Raw genomic sequence first — 14,961 nt, forward strand, 5'->3', positions numbered from 1 at the left:
AACTCGCTGGAGCACCGCAGCTCCTTTGAACTTTTGTCTGTCAGTAAAAAATATCAAGAAAAAAACACAATAAACTTATCGAAAATAAAAGGTCTGAAAGAATATGTGGTTGTGGAGGGGCTGGCTTTAGTTATATTTACTTTACCGAAAGAATCTCCAGAAAAAAAAATCTACCCCGTGAAACTACGTTATCTGAAATATCTTTTTAATTTTGATAAGCTTTTCTTTCCGTAATGAGATTTCTTCATGACATCATCATACCTGATATCACTTTTTTCACAAATTAGGAACAAAAAAAAAAGGACAAATTTATGGCTGTTCCTTATCTACCCGCCTTCATGGTTTTTTTCTCTATCAAGGAAGGAACAGAGAAGAATCTTCTTTGTTGTGGGAAATTTATGTTTTTGAATTGTTTGAACCACAAGACTTGAGAAATGTGCTATTTGTTAGAAAAGTGCAACATATTTGGTTGTCTCTATAAGTTTGGGTTAAAGTAAAACATAAATCTTATCCACTAGTCCAGGGGTGGGGAACGTCCTGTCCGTGGACGATATAAGGCCCGCGAGATCATTTGGTCCGGCCCGACCTCACTCTGCCACCGCTGCCGCTGTGATTCTGCCCTACTCACTCACATTTAGGAGCCAAGCATATAAACAGCAGTCTGAGTGAGGTCGGTGCGTGCCGGCCAGTTCGGTCACCTGACTGAGTCAGTGACCTGAGGTCAGGTGACCGGACTGGTCCAATCCCGGGCCGGCAGTGGGGTAGCTATAGGGGTCTTAACGGTCGCAATTGTGACCAGGCCCCTAAGTCTGGTGGGTCCGCAGGGACCCCGTTGCCACATAGCGCTGACCGCGCTGGTCTTGCTCCCAACAGAATCTGCGTCCGCAGGATGCACATTCAGTTGGGTTCAATGCAAGTCTCCACCATTCACTGTGCCGCGAGCGCCGAGTCACTCACAGAACAGTGCAGAGGAGGAGAAGAATCCTCTGCCCGTCTTGGGAACGGGATAGTTAAGTAATTATGTTATTGTTTTTCTATTAGGTACATTCTTATGGGGGCATTATACTGGGTATGGGAGGGGGGCTCATATGGTAGCTGCTGAGGGGGCATTATACTGGGTATGGGACAGCTAAGGGGGGTATTATACTGTATGGGACAGCTATGGGGGCATTATACTGTATGGGACAGCTATATAGGCATTATACTGTATGGGACAGCTATCGGGGCATTATACTGTATGGGGAAGCTATGGGGGCATTATACTGCATGGGGGGCATTATACTGTATGGGACAGCTATGGAGGGCATTATACTGTATGGGGCATTATACTGTATGGGGCAGCTATGGGGGGCATTATACTGCATGGGGGCATTATACTGTATGGGGGAGCCATGGAGGGTATATTGTACAGTATGCGGGCATTATAGTGTATGGGCCATCTATGGGGGGCATTATACTGTATGGGGGCATTATACTGTATGTGGCAGCTATGGGTGGCAATATACTGTGGGGGCAGCTATAGGGGCATTATACTGTGGGGGCAGCTATGGGGGGCTTTATACTGTGTGGGGGCAGCTATGGGGGGCATTATTAAGTTGATAATTTGTACAGCCTGCGAATGATGTTATAAATATCCGAATGGCCCTTGGCATAAAAAGGTTCCCCACCACTGCCCTAGTCTATATAAGCTTGGTTTCACACACATAGTTTTAAGACATTTTTATGCGTTTTTATGGCGTTTTGTTTTTATATCGTTCACCCTGTGCTTTAATTAATGTGTTAACTTCATTATTTGGGTCATCACAATTGCCCAAAGATTGCCAAAAGATACCATATATGTTTATTTATTTTTAAATAAAATCACTTTTAATTGGAAAAAAACAATATTTTATTTTTACTGTGAACACTTATTTTTATTTTTTAATAAACTTTGTCTAATAATTTTTTTAGTCCCACTAGGGAATTTCACAATGTGATCCTCTGATAGCAGATATAATGCTGTGGTATACTAAGTATACCAAAGCATTATTTCCTGTCAGTGTAAAATAATAGGCATATGGTCATGTCAGGCCTGGGGGGACTTTGTTAGGTTCCTGGCTGCCATGGCAACCATTCGGCTGCCCAGGTTTTGTTGTAGGGCACTGATAGGGTGGCAGAGTTAGCTCCCCCCCCTCTGTAGCCACTTAGATGCCGCGGCTGCCATTGGCCGCGGCATTTAAGGGGTTAAACAGCTGAAATCAGAGTTATCATCCTCAACCTTTACTCGTTGTGGATTGCACGGCACAGTTCCTGTCCCCGTGTGATCCACTGGGCATACCATTACATCCTTTTCTTTCTTGTGCTGACAGTGTGGCTTACATATTGAACAGAGAGGCAAGGGGCATAACCAAACATAGAAAAATGTATAAATATTAAAAAAATTCTACTAATAAAATTGTTAAATAAATAATAATATATAAAACGTATTTATGCCTGCTGAGCAGTTTTTGCTTTGGATACAAGCATCGATAACATTAATTTGCTACTTATATAAATTAGAATAACTTACTGGTCTTTTTTGGATTAAATTTTCTTCTAAAATGCGTTTAAATATTATTTTTATTAGCAAGTAAGGTAGTTTTGAATTGATTCTATTGATTCTACCTGATTGGGGCACAATTTGCCAAATCTGCCTATGGCACAAAAAAACTTTCTTAGATGGGGTCATAGGGAGGGGTCTCCAGTTCATCTGAATGGATTTCCCTAGCAAGATCATCCCAATTGTCCAACATGAAAAGGGTTTCGCCTTCTTCCCTTCTCCACTGAAGGCATTGTTTTATACAATACTGTGCCACTTACTGAGAACATTTATGAATATATCCTTGGCTCTCTGCATTTTTGCAGGTCATGTTTTGCTCTTAAGTGTAGCGCCGACGGCCGAGGGTCTCACTTAACCCAGCGACCACCAGCTTGCTTGTCCGCATCGCCGGCGTGTCTCTGGCCAGGGACGCCGGCAAGCTCTTCCCTCTCCTCCGCTCTTAGCATATGCACGCTCGTCCCAGCTCTTAAAGGGCCAGCACGCACCAGGAATACCGCAGCCTATCCAAGCACATCCTGGACCATTTAAGGAACTCTGCCCACTTCCTTAGTGCCTGATCAATGTTAATTCTAACCCAGAGTTAGTCTGTGAAGGTTCCGTATCCAGTTCCCTGAAACTTGTGTCTGTGACTATGTAGTCTAGTATCCGTGTCCAGTGTCCGTGATGAGTCCAGTATCAGTGTCCTGTGTCCGAGATGAGTCCAGTGTCCGAGACAAGTCCAGTGTCCGTGACGAGTCCAGTGTCCGTGACAAGTCCAGTGTCCGTGACAAGTCCAGTGTCCGTGACAAGTCCAGTGTCCGTGACAAGTCCAGTGTCTGCTAATCCAGCACAAGCCGGCTTCCGACAATCCAGCACAAGCCAGCTTCCAATAATCCAGAATAAGCCATTTTACGATAATACGGCACAAGCCAGTATTCAGTTATCCGCCATCAGCCTGTAATGAAGGTACCATCGACCAGTGACTGTCCTATATTTGTTTGGCCATCTGCTACACTGTTATGGCAGAGTAGCCCAGTGGGTCCACAGTACCAGTGGACGTTACATTAAGCAGTTCTTTGAAGTAATTTTTTGTAGTTGGGTATGAAATGCTTTTGAACTTCTCTATTTTCTGTCCCTAAGAAATGTGGAAGAAATCTCATGTATATGCCATGAGGCGTAAAGAGTTTTTCAAATGAAAGACATTTATGACATGTCAGTCAGAAAAGACAAAATTCAGATCAGTCGTGGATCACCATAAACCCCATTCACTTTCCATTAAAATTAACTTGAGTTATGGAAACCTATACGTAAGATAACTTATAGGTTTCCATGAACTGCCGTTTATATTGATGGAGAGGCACTGTCCAGCTCTTCCCTGAAAACATGGAATGGACTCTCATTCTCAAGACTAGTGCAGGTTACAGCTTTTGGCCCTACACCGATCTGATATTTAACTAACTAAAAACCATAATAGAAGCAATTCATATTAAATCTAAAGGTCCACTAAAGATAATTAATATTACAGTTCTAATATTATATTCACACACATACTTCCAATTTTACTTTCCCATGAATCTAAACCTCCAATCACCTGAGTACATTCAAGGGTGTGTATCTCTATTGACTCTATTGTATCTACAGTATGTTAAGCAGTTCAAATATATTTAGATAGCCTTTCTGCATCCTGAGGCAAATAGTGTAATGGAATCCTACCCTTTCCTCTTTATCCAGACCACTAAAATCTCTGTATGTACTCTTACAACAGCTTACGGAAGTACCAGCTGTTGTAATAAATTACAGTGGAGGCAAGAGAGGTATGGGGGATGCAGAAGTTATATGATTGGGTCCTGCCTGTGAAGAGTGACAGTGCTAATGGGGGTCTTCAACCCTGTAAATCCTCTCCCCTTTACATACAACTCCTGTCTGACCCAACAGGATCAGTCTCGCCTACCTTCTCCCATTGAACCCTGTTCTCACAGAGGACAGTCCGATTGGCTGATAGCGCTACCCATAGTATTTTTTTACTAATGGAGCAGTGCTTATTAGTGTTGCCGCCCTTCCGAGATGCTTCAGGTCACCCCCTGAAGCAAAATGCTTATCTTGTCTCATTGTAGATGCAGCCCTAGATATATAATCACAAGTGGTGACCATGACTGGTGCAGATAAACAGATAATAGATTGATAGATTACCTTGTAATTGTCTCATTGGAACCTCCTCAAGTGCAAGGCTTGAATTATACTTATAATTTGATACAATGGTCAGTGAAGCATTTCCAAACAATGTTTCCCCTCTAATAACCCTAAGGTTCTCCAATGGGATGGACTTTACAGAATTGACAGCAATGATAACACATCCTCTAACTTCTTGTATATCCTAGAAGGAAAAATGAATCATACAATTTTTTTTATAAAAAAATGTCTGCAGTTCAATAATATACTTGTTTGTAGTCTCCCCTTTATTTCCAAACATCTGGACTGTTTGTTATACTCTCGCCTAGGCATGTTTTCTTTCAAGTCAACACTCTTCTGGAACCCTTACCATCTTGTTTCTACGCCCATAAGAAAATGCCCTAACTGGAGTCGCAAATGATCTCCTGTTAACTAATCTAACCACAACGACTCACTCTTCATTCTTCTAGCTATAACTGCTATATTTGATATTATAGACCACTAGCTATTCCGAAAGTGGCTCTGCCTGATCTCCTACAATACCCTATCCGAGTGCAGCATAGGATAGAAAGGGGGGTTGCCGAGCTCTGGAAATTATAGTTTTTATTATTTGATTCAGTATATTCATGTAAAAAGCTGTTGCTGTGAGTGCTCATCGAGAAAGTCTGGAAGTCCTGTCCTCCCCTATACATAGGCTTCTTCTAGGAGTCCTGGCAGCATTTAAACAGCTTTTAACACGCAAATACAAAATCAAATCATATAGAACCATCTGTCCCCAAGCACAGCATATCCCCCTCTTTTCTATGATTCCCACCGATGGGATAGCATAGGAGATCTGAGAGATTCACTTTAATGCTGCACTCTATGGACCTTAAAGAGGCTCTGTCACCACATTATAAGTGGCCTATATTGTACATGATGTGATCGGCGCTGTAATGTAGATTACAGCAGTGTTTTTTATTAAGAAAAACAATCATTTTTGACGGAGTTATGACCTATAATAGCTTTATGCTAATGAGTTTCTCAATGGACAACTGGGCGTGTTTTACTATATGACCAAGTGGGCGTTGTACAGAGGAGTGTATGACGCTGACCAATCAGTGACCAATCAGCGTCATACACTTCTCTCCATTCATTTACACTGCAAATAGCGATATAGCAGTCACATAAATTATGCAGATTATGCAGTCACATAAACACACTATAACGCTACTCATGTGTCATGACAATGAATATACATTACCTCCAGCCAGGACGTCATGTTTATTCATTCTCCTGACCACTTCTGTAGCATCTCTGTGAGTTACAGCACAGCGAGATCTCACTGTGAATGACAGTTTACAGCGTAATCTCGCGAGACTACGCCTGCTATGCTGTAACTCACAGAGACGATACAGAAGTGTCAGGAGAATGAATACACATCACGTCCTGGCTGGAGGTAATGTATATTCATTGTTCTACCTCTTTGTGTGTCGGCTGATTTCCGACCATGAAGGTGAAAACAGCGTAGCTCACTGAGCTACGCTGTTTCCTTAAGCCCCATAGAACTGAATCGCAGTTACGGAAAAAGCATAGCTCGCATGCTACGTTGCTTCCGTAACTTCTATTCACTACTATGGGAGTTACGGAAGCAGCATAGCTCAGCGAGCTACTCTGTTTTCGTAACTCCCGACCATAAAGTCAGGAAGTGGCTGGGAATCAGTGATAGCAGAGAAAGCTAGAATGGGGTTTAGAGGGCTCGGTTCTAGAGATAGGTGCGGGTCCAAGAGTTGGGACCCGCATCTATCTGACATTTATGACATATGCTGTGGATATGCTGGATCCTACCATCCCCAGGTATATATGTAGGCTTAGTCCCAGTTCTGGGTGTATGTGCAGCGTAGGTTCCCACCTTACAGAGGTCGCCTTGTCGTGGCAGGTGGGCTAACACTTTTTGATCAAAATGTGCACTAAGAACCTCCCTATTTGTAAGTAGATTTAGCTTTAGTGCATATTTATTTATATTTAGTGGTTTAGGTGGCATTAGTGTCGCAGGGTGCTGTCACCATTCTATGTTTGCTGTATATCTGCAGTCATGGGTGTTCTTGCACCTGCATACATTTTGTATCATTTAGTTGGAATGTGCTGTTCAACTTTTTGTTGTGTTTATGTGATCCATATATGTGGGGTTAGTGACTGCCTCCACTTGTTGTTCTTGCACTCCTCCCATTCTGCCCTGGGTGATTTTAATCAGTTCAATGCTGGATCCTACCATCCCCAGGTATATATGTAGGCTTAGTCCCAGTTCTGGGTGTATGTGCAGCGTAGGTTCCCACCTTACAGAGGTCGCCTTGTCGTGGCAGGTGGGCTAACACTTTTTGATCAAAATGTGCACTAAGAACCTCCCTATTTGTAAGTAGATTTAGCTTTAGTGCATATTTATTTATATTTAGTGGTTTAGGTGGCATTAGTGTCGCAGGGTGCTGTCACCATTCTATGTTTGCTGTATATCTGCAGTCATGGGTGTTCTTGCACCTGCATACATTTTGTATCATTTAGTTGGAATGTGCTGTTCAACTTTTTGTTGTGTTTATGTGATCCATATATGTGGGGTTAGTGACTGCCTCCACTTGTTGTTCTTGCACTCCTCCCATTCTGCCCTGGGTGATTTTAATCAGTTCAATGCTGGATCCTACCATCCCCAGGTATATATGTAGGCTTAGTCCCAGTTCTGGGTGTATGTGCAGCGTAGGTTCCCACCTTACAGAGGTCGCCTTGTCGTGGCAGGTGGGCTAACACTTTTTGATCAAAATGTGCACTAAGAACCTCCCTATTTGTAAGTAGATTTAGCTTTAGTGCATATTTATTTATATTTAGTGGTTTAGGTGGCATTAGTGTCGCAGGGTGCTGTCACCATTCTATGTTTGCTGTATATCTGCAGTCATGGGTGTTCTTGCACCTGCATACATTTTGTATCATTTAGTTGGAATGTGCTGTTCAACTTTTTGTTGTGTTTATGTGATCCATATATGTGGGGTTAGTGACTGCCTCCACTTGTTGTTCTTGCACTCCTCCCATTCTGCCCTGGGTGATTTTAATCAGTTCAATGCTGGATCCTACCATCCCCAGGTATATATGTAGGCTTAGTCCCAGTTCTGGGTGTATGTGCAGCGTAGGTTCCCACCTTACAGAGGTCGCCTTGTCGTGGCAGGTGGGCTAACACTTTTTGATCAAAATGTGCACTAAGAACCTCCCTATTTGTAAGTAGATTTAGCTTTAGTGCATATTTATTTATATTTAGTGGTTTAGGTGGCATTAGTGTCGCAGGGTGCTGTCACCATTCTATGTTTGCTGTATATCTGCAGTCATGGGTGTTCTTGCACCTGCATACATTTTGTATCATTTAGTTGGAATGTGCTGTTCAACTTTTTGTTGTGTTTATGTGATCCATATATGTGGGGTTAGTGACTGCCTCCACTTGTTGTTCTTGCACTCCTCCCATTCTGCCCTGGGTGATTTTAATCAGTTCAATGCTGGATCCTACCATCCCCAGGTATATATGTAGGCTTAGTCCCAGTTCTGGGTGTATGTGCAGCGTAGGTTCCCACCTTACAGAGGTCGCCTTGTCGTGGCAGGTGGGCTAACACTTTTTGATCAAAATGTGCACTAAGAACCTCCCTATTTGTAAGTAGATTTAGCTTTAGTGCATATTTATTTATATTTAGTGGTTTAGGTGGCATTAGTGTCGCAGGGTGCTGTCACCATTCTATGTTTGCTGTATATCTGCAGTCATGGGTGTTCTTGCACCTGCATACATTTTGTATCATTTAGTTGGAATGTGCTGTTCAACTTTTTGTTGTGTTTATGTGATCCATATATGTGGGGTTAGTGACTGCCTCCACTTGTTGTTCTTGCACTCCTCCCATTCTGCCCTGGGTGATTTTAATCAGTTCAATGCTGGATCCTACCATCCCCAGGTATATATGTAGGCTTAGTCCCAGTTCTGGGTGTATGTGCAGCGTAGGTTCCCACCTTACAGAGGTCGCCTTGTCGTGGCAGGTGGGCTAACACTTTTTGATCAAAATGTGCACTAAGAACCTCCCTATTTGTAAGTAGATTTAGCTTTAGTGCATATTTATTTATATTTAGTGGTTTAGGTGGCATTAGTGTCGCAGGGTGCTGTCACCATTCTATGTTTGCTATATGCTGTGGATATGTCATAAATGTCCCTCGTGGGAAAACCCCTTTAAGGACACTGCTTTCTCTTGTTTCTTTTCCTACCTCTCTGGCGCTCGTTCAGTGTGTCATTTGCTGGCCTACTTCTACACCTCTTTCTCTTGCTATTGGGGTTCTTCGGGGATCAATCCTTGGTCCCCTTTTTTTCTCTCTCTACACAGTCCAATCAATCAGCAGAGTTGGCTTTCATTATAATCTCTATGCTGATGACAGCCAATTCTATACCTCTTCCTGTGACATCACACTTGCTCTACAACAAAATACCAGTGATTGTCTGTCAGTTGTCTTTAACATAATGTCCTCTCTCAACTTGAATCTCATCTACTGGCCTACCTCAACCTGATGTCTCCATTCCAGTGTATTGCACTACCATAACTGCTGAACAGCACACCCTCTGTCTTGAGGTTATCTTCAACCCAGTTCTCTACTTCTCATATTCAATAACTTGCACACTTATGTCACCATCACCTCAGAAACATCTACCAAATCGCCCTTTTCTCACTGTGGAAACTGTAATTTTTGTTCAGATACTTTCTCGTCTTGACCAATGTAACTCATTACTAACTGGTCTCCCCCTCACCAAACTCTCCCCTCTCCAATCTATCCTGAATGCGGCAACCAGGATGATCCTTCTATCCAATCGCTATACTGATGCATCTATCCTGTGCAACTCATTGCATTGGTTGCCCGCAACGCTGCACTTCCTTACATCTCTCTCCCCTTATCTCTGTCCAGGGGCGTAACTAGGAAAGACTGGGCCCCATAGCAAACTTTTGACTGGGGCCCCCCCTCCCCTGGGTGTCACACAACCCCCCCTTGTAGATAGTGACTTTTTTTACAGCCCCCCTGTAGATAACGCCATACAGCCCCCCTGTAGATAACATCATACATCCCCCTGTAGATAACGCCATACAGCCCCCCTGTAGATAACGCCATACAGCCCACTCTGTAGATAGCGCCATACTTCCCCTGTAGATAACGCCATACAGCCCCCTGTAGATAACGCCATACAGCCCCCTTTTTAGATATCTACAGAGGGGGCTGCATGGCGTTATCTACAGGGGGGACTCTGTATGGCGTTCTCTACAGTGGGGGCTGTATGGCGTTATCTACAGGGGGCTGTATGGCGTTATTTACAGGGGGATGTATGGCGCTATCTACAGGGGGGCTGTATGGCGTTATCTACAGTGGGGGCTGTATGGCGTTATCTACAGGGGGGCTGTATGGTGTTATCTACAGGGGGCTGTATGGCGTTATCTACAGGGGAAGTATGGCGCTATCTACAGAGGGGGCTGTATGGCGTTATCTACAGGGGGGCTGTATGGCATTAACGCCATACAGCCCTCCTGTAGAGAACGCCATACAGCCCCCCCCTGTAGAGAACGCCATGCAGCCCCCCCTGTAAAGAACGCCATACAGCCCCCCTGTAGAGAACGCCATACAGCCCCCCCTGTAGGGAACACCATACAGCCCCCCCTGTAGGGAACGCCATACAGCCCCCCCTGTAGGGAACGCCATACAGCCCCCCTGTAGGGAACGCCATACAGCCCCCTCCCTGTAGGGAACGCCATACAGCCCCCCTCCCCCTGTAGGGAACGCCATACAGCCCCCCTCCCCCTGTAGGGAACGCCATACAGCCCCCCCCCTGTAGGGAACGCCATACAGCCCCCCCCTGTAGGGAACGCCGTACAGCCCCCCCCTGTAGGGAACGCCGTACAGCCCCCCCTGTAGGGAACGCCGTACAGCCCCCCCCCCCGTAGGGAACGCCATACAGCGTCCCCCCTCCCAAAAAAATGCGACCTACAGTGTGTCCTACAAAAGACATGTATCCCCTATCCACAGGATAGGGGATACATGTGTGATCGCTGGCAGCGATAGGGAGAACGGGGGACTGAAAGTTCTTCATGACTAACCTCTGACTTCCTGCGTCTGCGCAGCTCAATAAAAATGAAAGGAGCACTGGTCACGCATGCGCACAAGCGCGACCGGCGCTCCATTAATTTCTACGGAGCTGCCGACACAGACCCCGGAAGTCCGAGGTTTGTGATGGAGAACTTCATGGGACTTTCAGTCCCCTGTTCTCCCTATCAATGCCAGCGATCACACATGTATCCCCTGTCCTGTGTATACATGACCTCCCTGCTCTGCCGTAGTGTTAAGTGGCGTCGCGCTATAGCAGCCATAGCGGCTGCTAGCGGAGCCTCCGACCATGGTGGGAGCCCATGCCGGCGGGCGACACAGGCCCCCTCGTGCCGCGGGCCCTGTAGCAGCCGCTACGGCTGCTACGGCGGTAGTTACGCCACTGTCTCTGTCTACCGCCCTACCCATGCTCGATGTTCTGTTAACAATTTATGAATAACATCCTCTATAAGATTAATCCCTCAGGATTTTTCTTCTACTTCATCTGTTCTCTGGTGGAATACACTATCCTGAAAAAACAAATTAATTCCTAACATCCATCTTTTCAGTGAAGCCAATTGCATTCCCTAATTTGCCTCCGATAACTGTTGCCCTACTTTACTTTTATAAATGTAACAGTGATACTTGAATTATTACTAATATGATTTGTTACACCAGGTGTACACCACCATAGAAATATATAAAGTACAAGAGGAAAAGGAATAAGGATTGGGAAAAGCTGGTATAACACTTAAAAATTAACTTTTATTAGTTATATCTAAGATATTGCAAAATTATAATACACAAAATTATAATACACAAAAATAACAAAATATAGGCAGAATTTGGGTAATATTTTTTTACCCTGCGGAATCAATATGTTGGCTGTCCCGAGTTAATAAACCAACCTGGCTTTCAAACGTCACATTTTATTTTTATACACAGAAAAATATCAAGAAGTCACGTACTATTTACAGTATGAAAATAGAAAATCGGAATCTTTATTATTACACATAAATAAAACAATGTAACAATATAGAGGATCCAAAACAGGATAAAACTGTATATGAGCCACTATAGAATATATAGGGTCACCATATAGTAACAAATCGAATACAGCAGTATCGCACAATGTTAGAGATATAACATTTAATCATGCCAAGAAACTATGTAGACAAATACCCTATTTGGAACAAATGGATTGTCTATTGTTAACCATTAAATATGAGCTATTGCTCGTGCTAGTATAAAATGTATACAATACAGAGTTGTCAATAGCATGTCCACAGAAGAAAGGGGTGTATGTGACGGAGCGGGTTAGTGGACCCACTAGGCCGTATCGCCGCAGCGGGGAGGCAGCTGGCCAAACAACAGGACACCCCAGAAATACAATGTCCCGCACAAGGGTACCTGAATAGTCCAGATGGTGGCCGCAGCTCTGGCACAGATGAGATGCGTGCAGCAGATGGCGCCAAACGTGGCGGATGACACAGGAGCCGCAAGTTGCGCCAGACGTGGCGGATTCCTCCGGACGTAGCAGATAACACAGGACGTGGCGGATTCCTCCGGACATGGCAGATTCCTCTGGATGTGGCAGATGACACAGGACGTGGCGGATTCCTCCAGCAGTGGCAGATGACACAGGACGTGGCGGATTCCTCCAGACGTGGTAGATGACACAGGACGTGGCAGATTCCTCTGGACGTGGCAGATGACACAGGACGTGGCAGATTCCTCTGGACGTGGCAGATGACAGGACGTGGCAGATGACACAGGACGTGGCACGACTTGATACTAAGGCAAAGCACGGGAAACAGGAACGGGGAACAAGGTATGGGTAACAACAGGAACGGGAAACACTAAGGGACCATTTGCAAGACAGACTGGGAAAACCAACAACGCTCAGGCAAGGATTAGAAGGCCAGGGGCCTTCTTATAGACCAGGAAATCGTGGCAGTTGATGATGGTGACGATCTCCTAATTGCGCGCGCTGGCCCTTTAAGGCCGGGCGCGAGCGTACGCGCGCACCCTACGGGACACAGCCGAATGGAACGGAAGTGAGCGCTGGCGTCTCCTAGGAGGGAGATGGGGACCAGCGCTCACAGATCCATGGCTGCGGGCGTCGGGAGGTGAGTAAACCCGACGGCCCGCGGCCATGGACGCTACAGTGTACACTTATAGATGTGATAAATGTAGAAAATACACATGAATGGAAAGATCTGAAGTAGTTTACCAATTGTGCATTTCCCCAAATGTGAAGACATCTAAACAGAGTCCCATGACAGTGTGTTCAAACCAAACTTTAAATAGGAACTTGTGTAGGGACATGTGGTGCAATGGCACATGCTCGTGATTTGTCGAAGATGAAGCAAGAATACTGCCCTAAACCATCAGGCGCCTCCGCGAATGCGAATGCTGAACACTAGGGAAACAGCGCAGGCGCAGAGCGTCGAATAGACAGCCCAGAGCAGAGACTCCGTAAATCGTTTCACAGCGCACGCGCTCCCCCAGTTATTGATATGGATAAGAGGATGCATAAATCGACTGAATATATAAAATAATATATATCATGTAGGTAAGTAGTTACAATATCAGTCCACCCCCTAAAATACCCCCTTCTTCCGTGAATATGTAGTGCAGAGAATATATAATTACAATACAAATCACTGAAGAGAAAACCAATATAACAATGAAGTGTGTGATAAATAATAATATCACAAAAAGTCAAGAGAGACAGTATATATTGTTTCAACATACCATTACTTAGTAAGTGCAAGTCTAATCAGTGCAATCAGGTACTAAAGTGAACACAACAGTGATCATGAAACTACATGCATAATAAAACAGTTAAATGCTTCACTTTAACCCCTTAAGGACAAGTACAATTTTGGCCTTGAGGACAAAACAGTTTTTTTATATTTCCCTCTTTGCATCCCGATGCTCATAACCTTTTTATTTTTTTGTACAACGTAGTTGTATGAGACTTTGTTTTTTGCGGGACGAGTTGTACTTTATGTAGGTACCATTTTTTGGTACAAATACATTATCGTTTAATTTATATACATTTTTATTTTGGCGAAAATGCAGAAAAAAAGCAGTTCCGCTGCAGTTTTAAATATGTTTTTATTTACACCATCCACCGATCATCATAAATAATGTTATACATTTGTTGTACAGGTTGTTACGGTCGTGGCGATACCAAATATGTCTATATTATTTCATGTTTTGGGACTTATATTTAAAAAAGTTTATTTATTATAAAAGTAATGATGTTTCTGTGTATTTTTTTTACTTTGAATTTATTTATCATAAATTTTTTTTTACATTCATTTCACTTTTTTTTAATCCCATAAAAGGATTTTTCATTTAGATTTTTATTTTGTAACTGTAATGTACTGGCATAGATCTATATGCCTGTGTACTGATTGTACACAGGCAGTTGTTAGGGAATACCTCAGTATGCCCTAACAACAGGAAATATGTTCAGACAGCCCTGGGGTCCTTCAATGGACCCCGAGCTGACTGGCCATACAAGTTATGGGCTTTGATCGCGTCACAGTTATTTTCTGTGACGCGATCAAAGTGCAGTCCCCCCCTCCTTGAACGCTGCAATCAGCTTTTATCACGGAATTCAAGGGGTTAACGGCGGAGATTAGATGTTTCTCTTCTCTCCGCTGTTAGAGTGGGGCCGTGGCTGTATATTACAGCCGTTGCCCCGCTCTCGATCGCACGCAGAGACGGCTATCACAAAGGACAAGAATGCTCCTCTTAATGTGCGAAGTGCCTGCTGCTCAGGACGAGCATTCTCGTCCTGTGTCGGCAACCAGTTAGACAATACAGGTGTTTAAAGGTTGCTGGATGCAAATAATGGAGCACAGAGAGCGTGATATCATCTTCACAAACATAGCATCTCTTCAAACACATGTAAAGTGGGAAAGAGCTGCGTGAGCAGCAATACTCAAATACTAGAGGGTAAAAAGGGAAAAAGAGAAGGGAAAGGGGCAGATCAGAGATGGGGACAGTATCACAGACATGCTGTATCATCAATACAAAATAGAAGATGTTATGGAAGTCTTGCATCCCTCTAATCCACAGGTAGAAAAGGTGGTTTCAACTGTCAG

At 44.0% G+C, this 14,961-nt stretch overlaps 1 protein-coding gene across 3 annotated transcripts in view; it reads right to left on the reverse strand.

Annotated features, from left to right (window-relative positions):
• LOC142651860 (epidermal growth factor receptor-like) overlaps positions 1-14,961 on the reverse strand; it is a 284,853-nt gene that overhangs the window by 94,740 nt on the left and 175,152 nt on the right. For all 3 annotated transcript variants that reach the window (XR_012847722.1, XM_075827065.1, XM_075827066.1), the window contains one exon: positions 4,748-4,931. Coding sequence is in view for 2 of the 3 variants with exons in the window: in XM_075827065.1 (XP_075683180.1) it covers positions 4,748-4,931 (184 nt within the window). In the remaining variant the exon portion in view is untranslated. The remainder of the gene's footprint in view (positions 1-4,747; positions 4,932-14,961) is intronic.

The sequence above is a fragment of the Rhinoderma darwinii genome, chromosome 5 (genome assembly GCF_050947455.1).
Source record: "Rhinoderma darwinii isolate aRhiDar2 chromosome 5, aRhiDar2.hap1, whole genome shotgun sequence".
Taxonomy (NCBI): domain Eukaryota; kingdom Metazoa; phylum Chordata; class Amphibia; order Anura; family Rhinodermatidae; genus Rhinoderma; species Rhinoderma darwinii.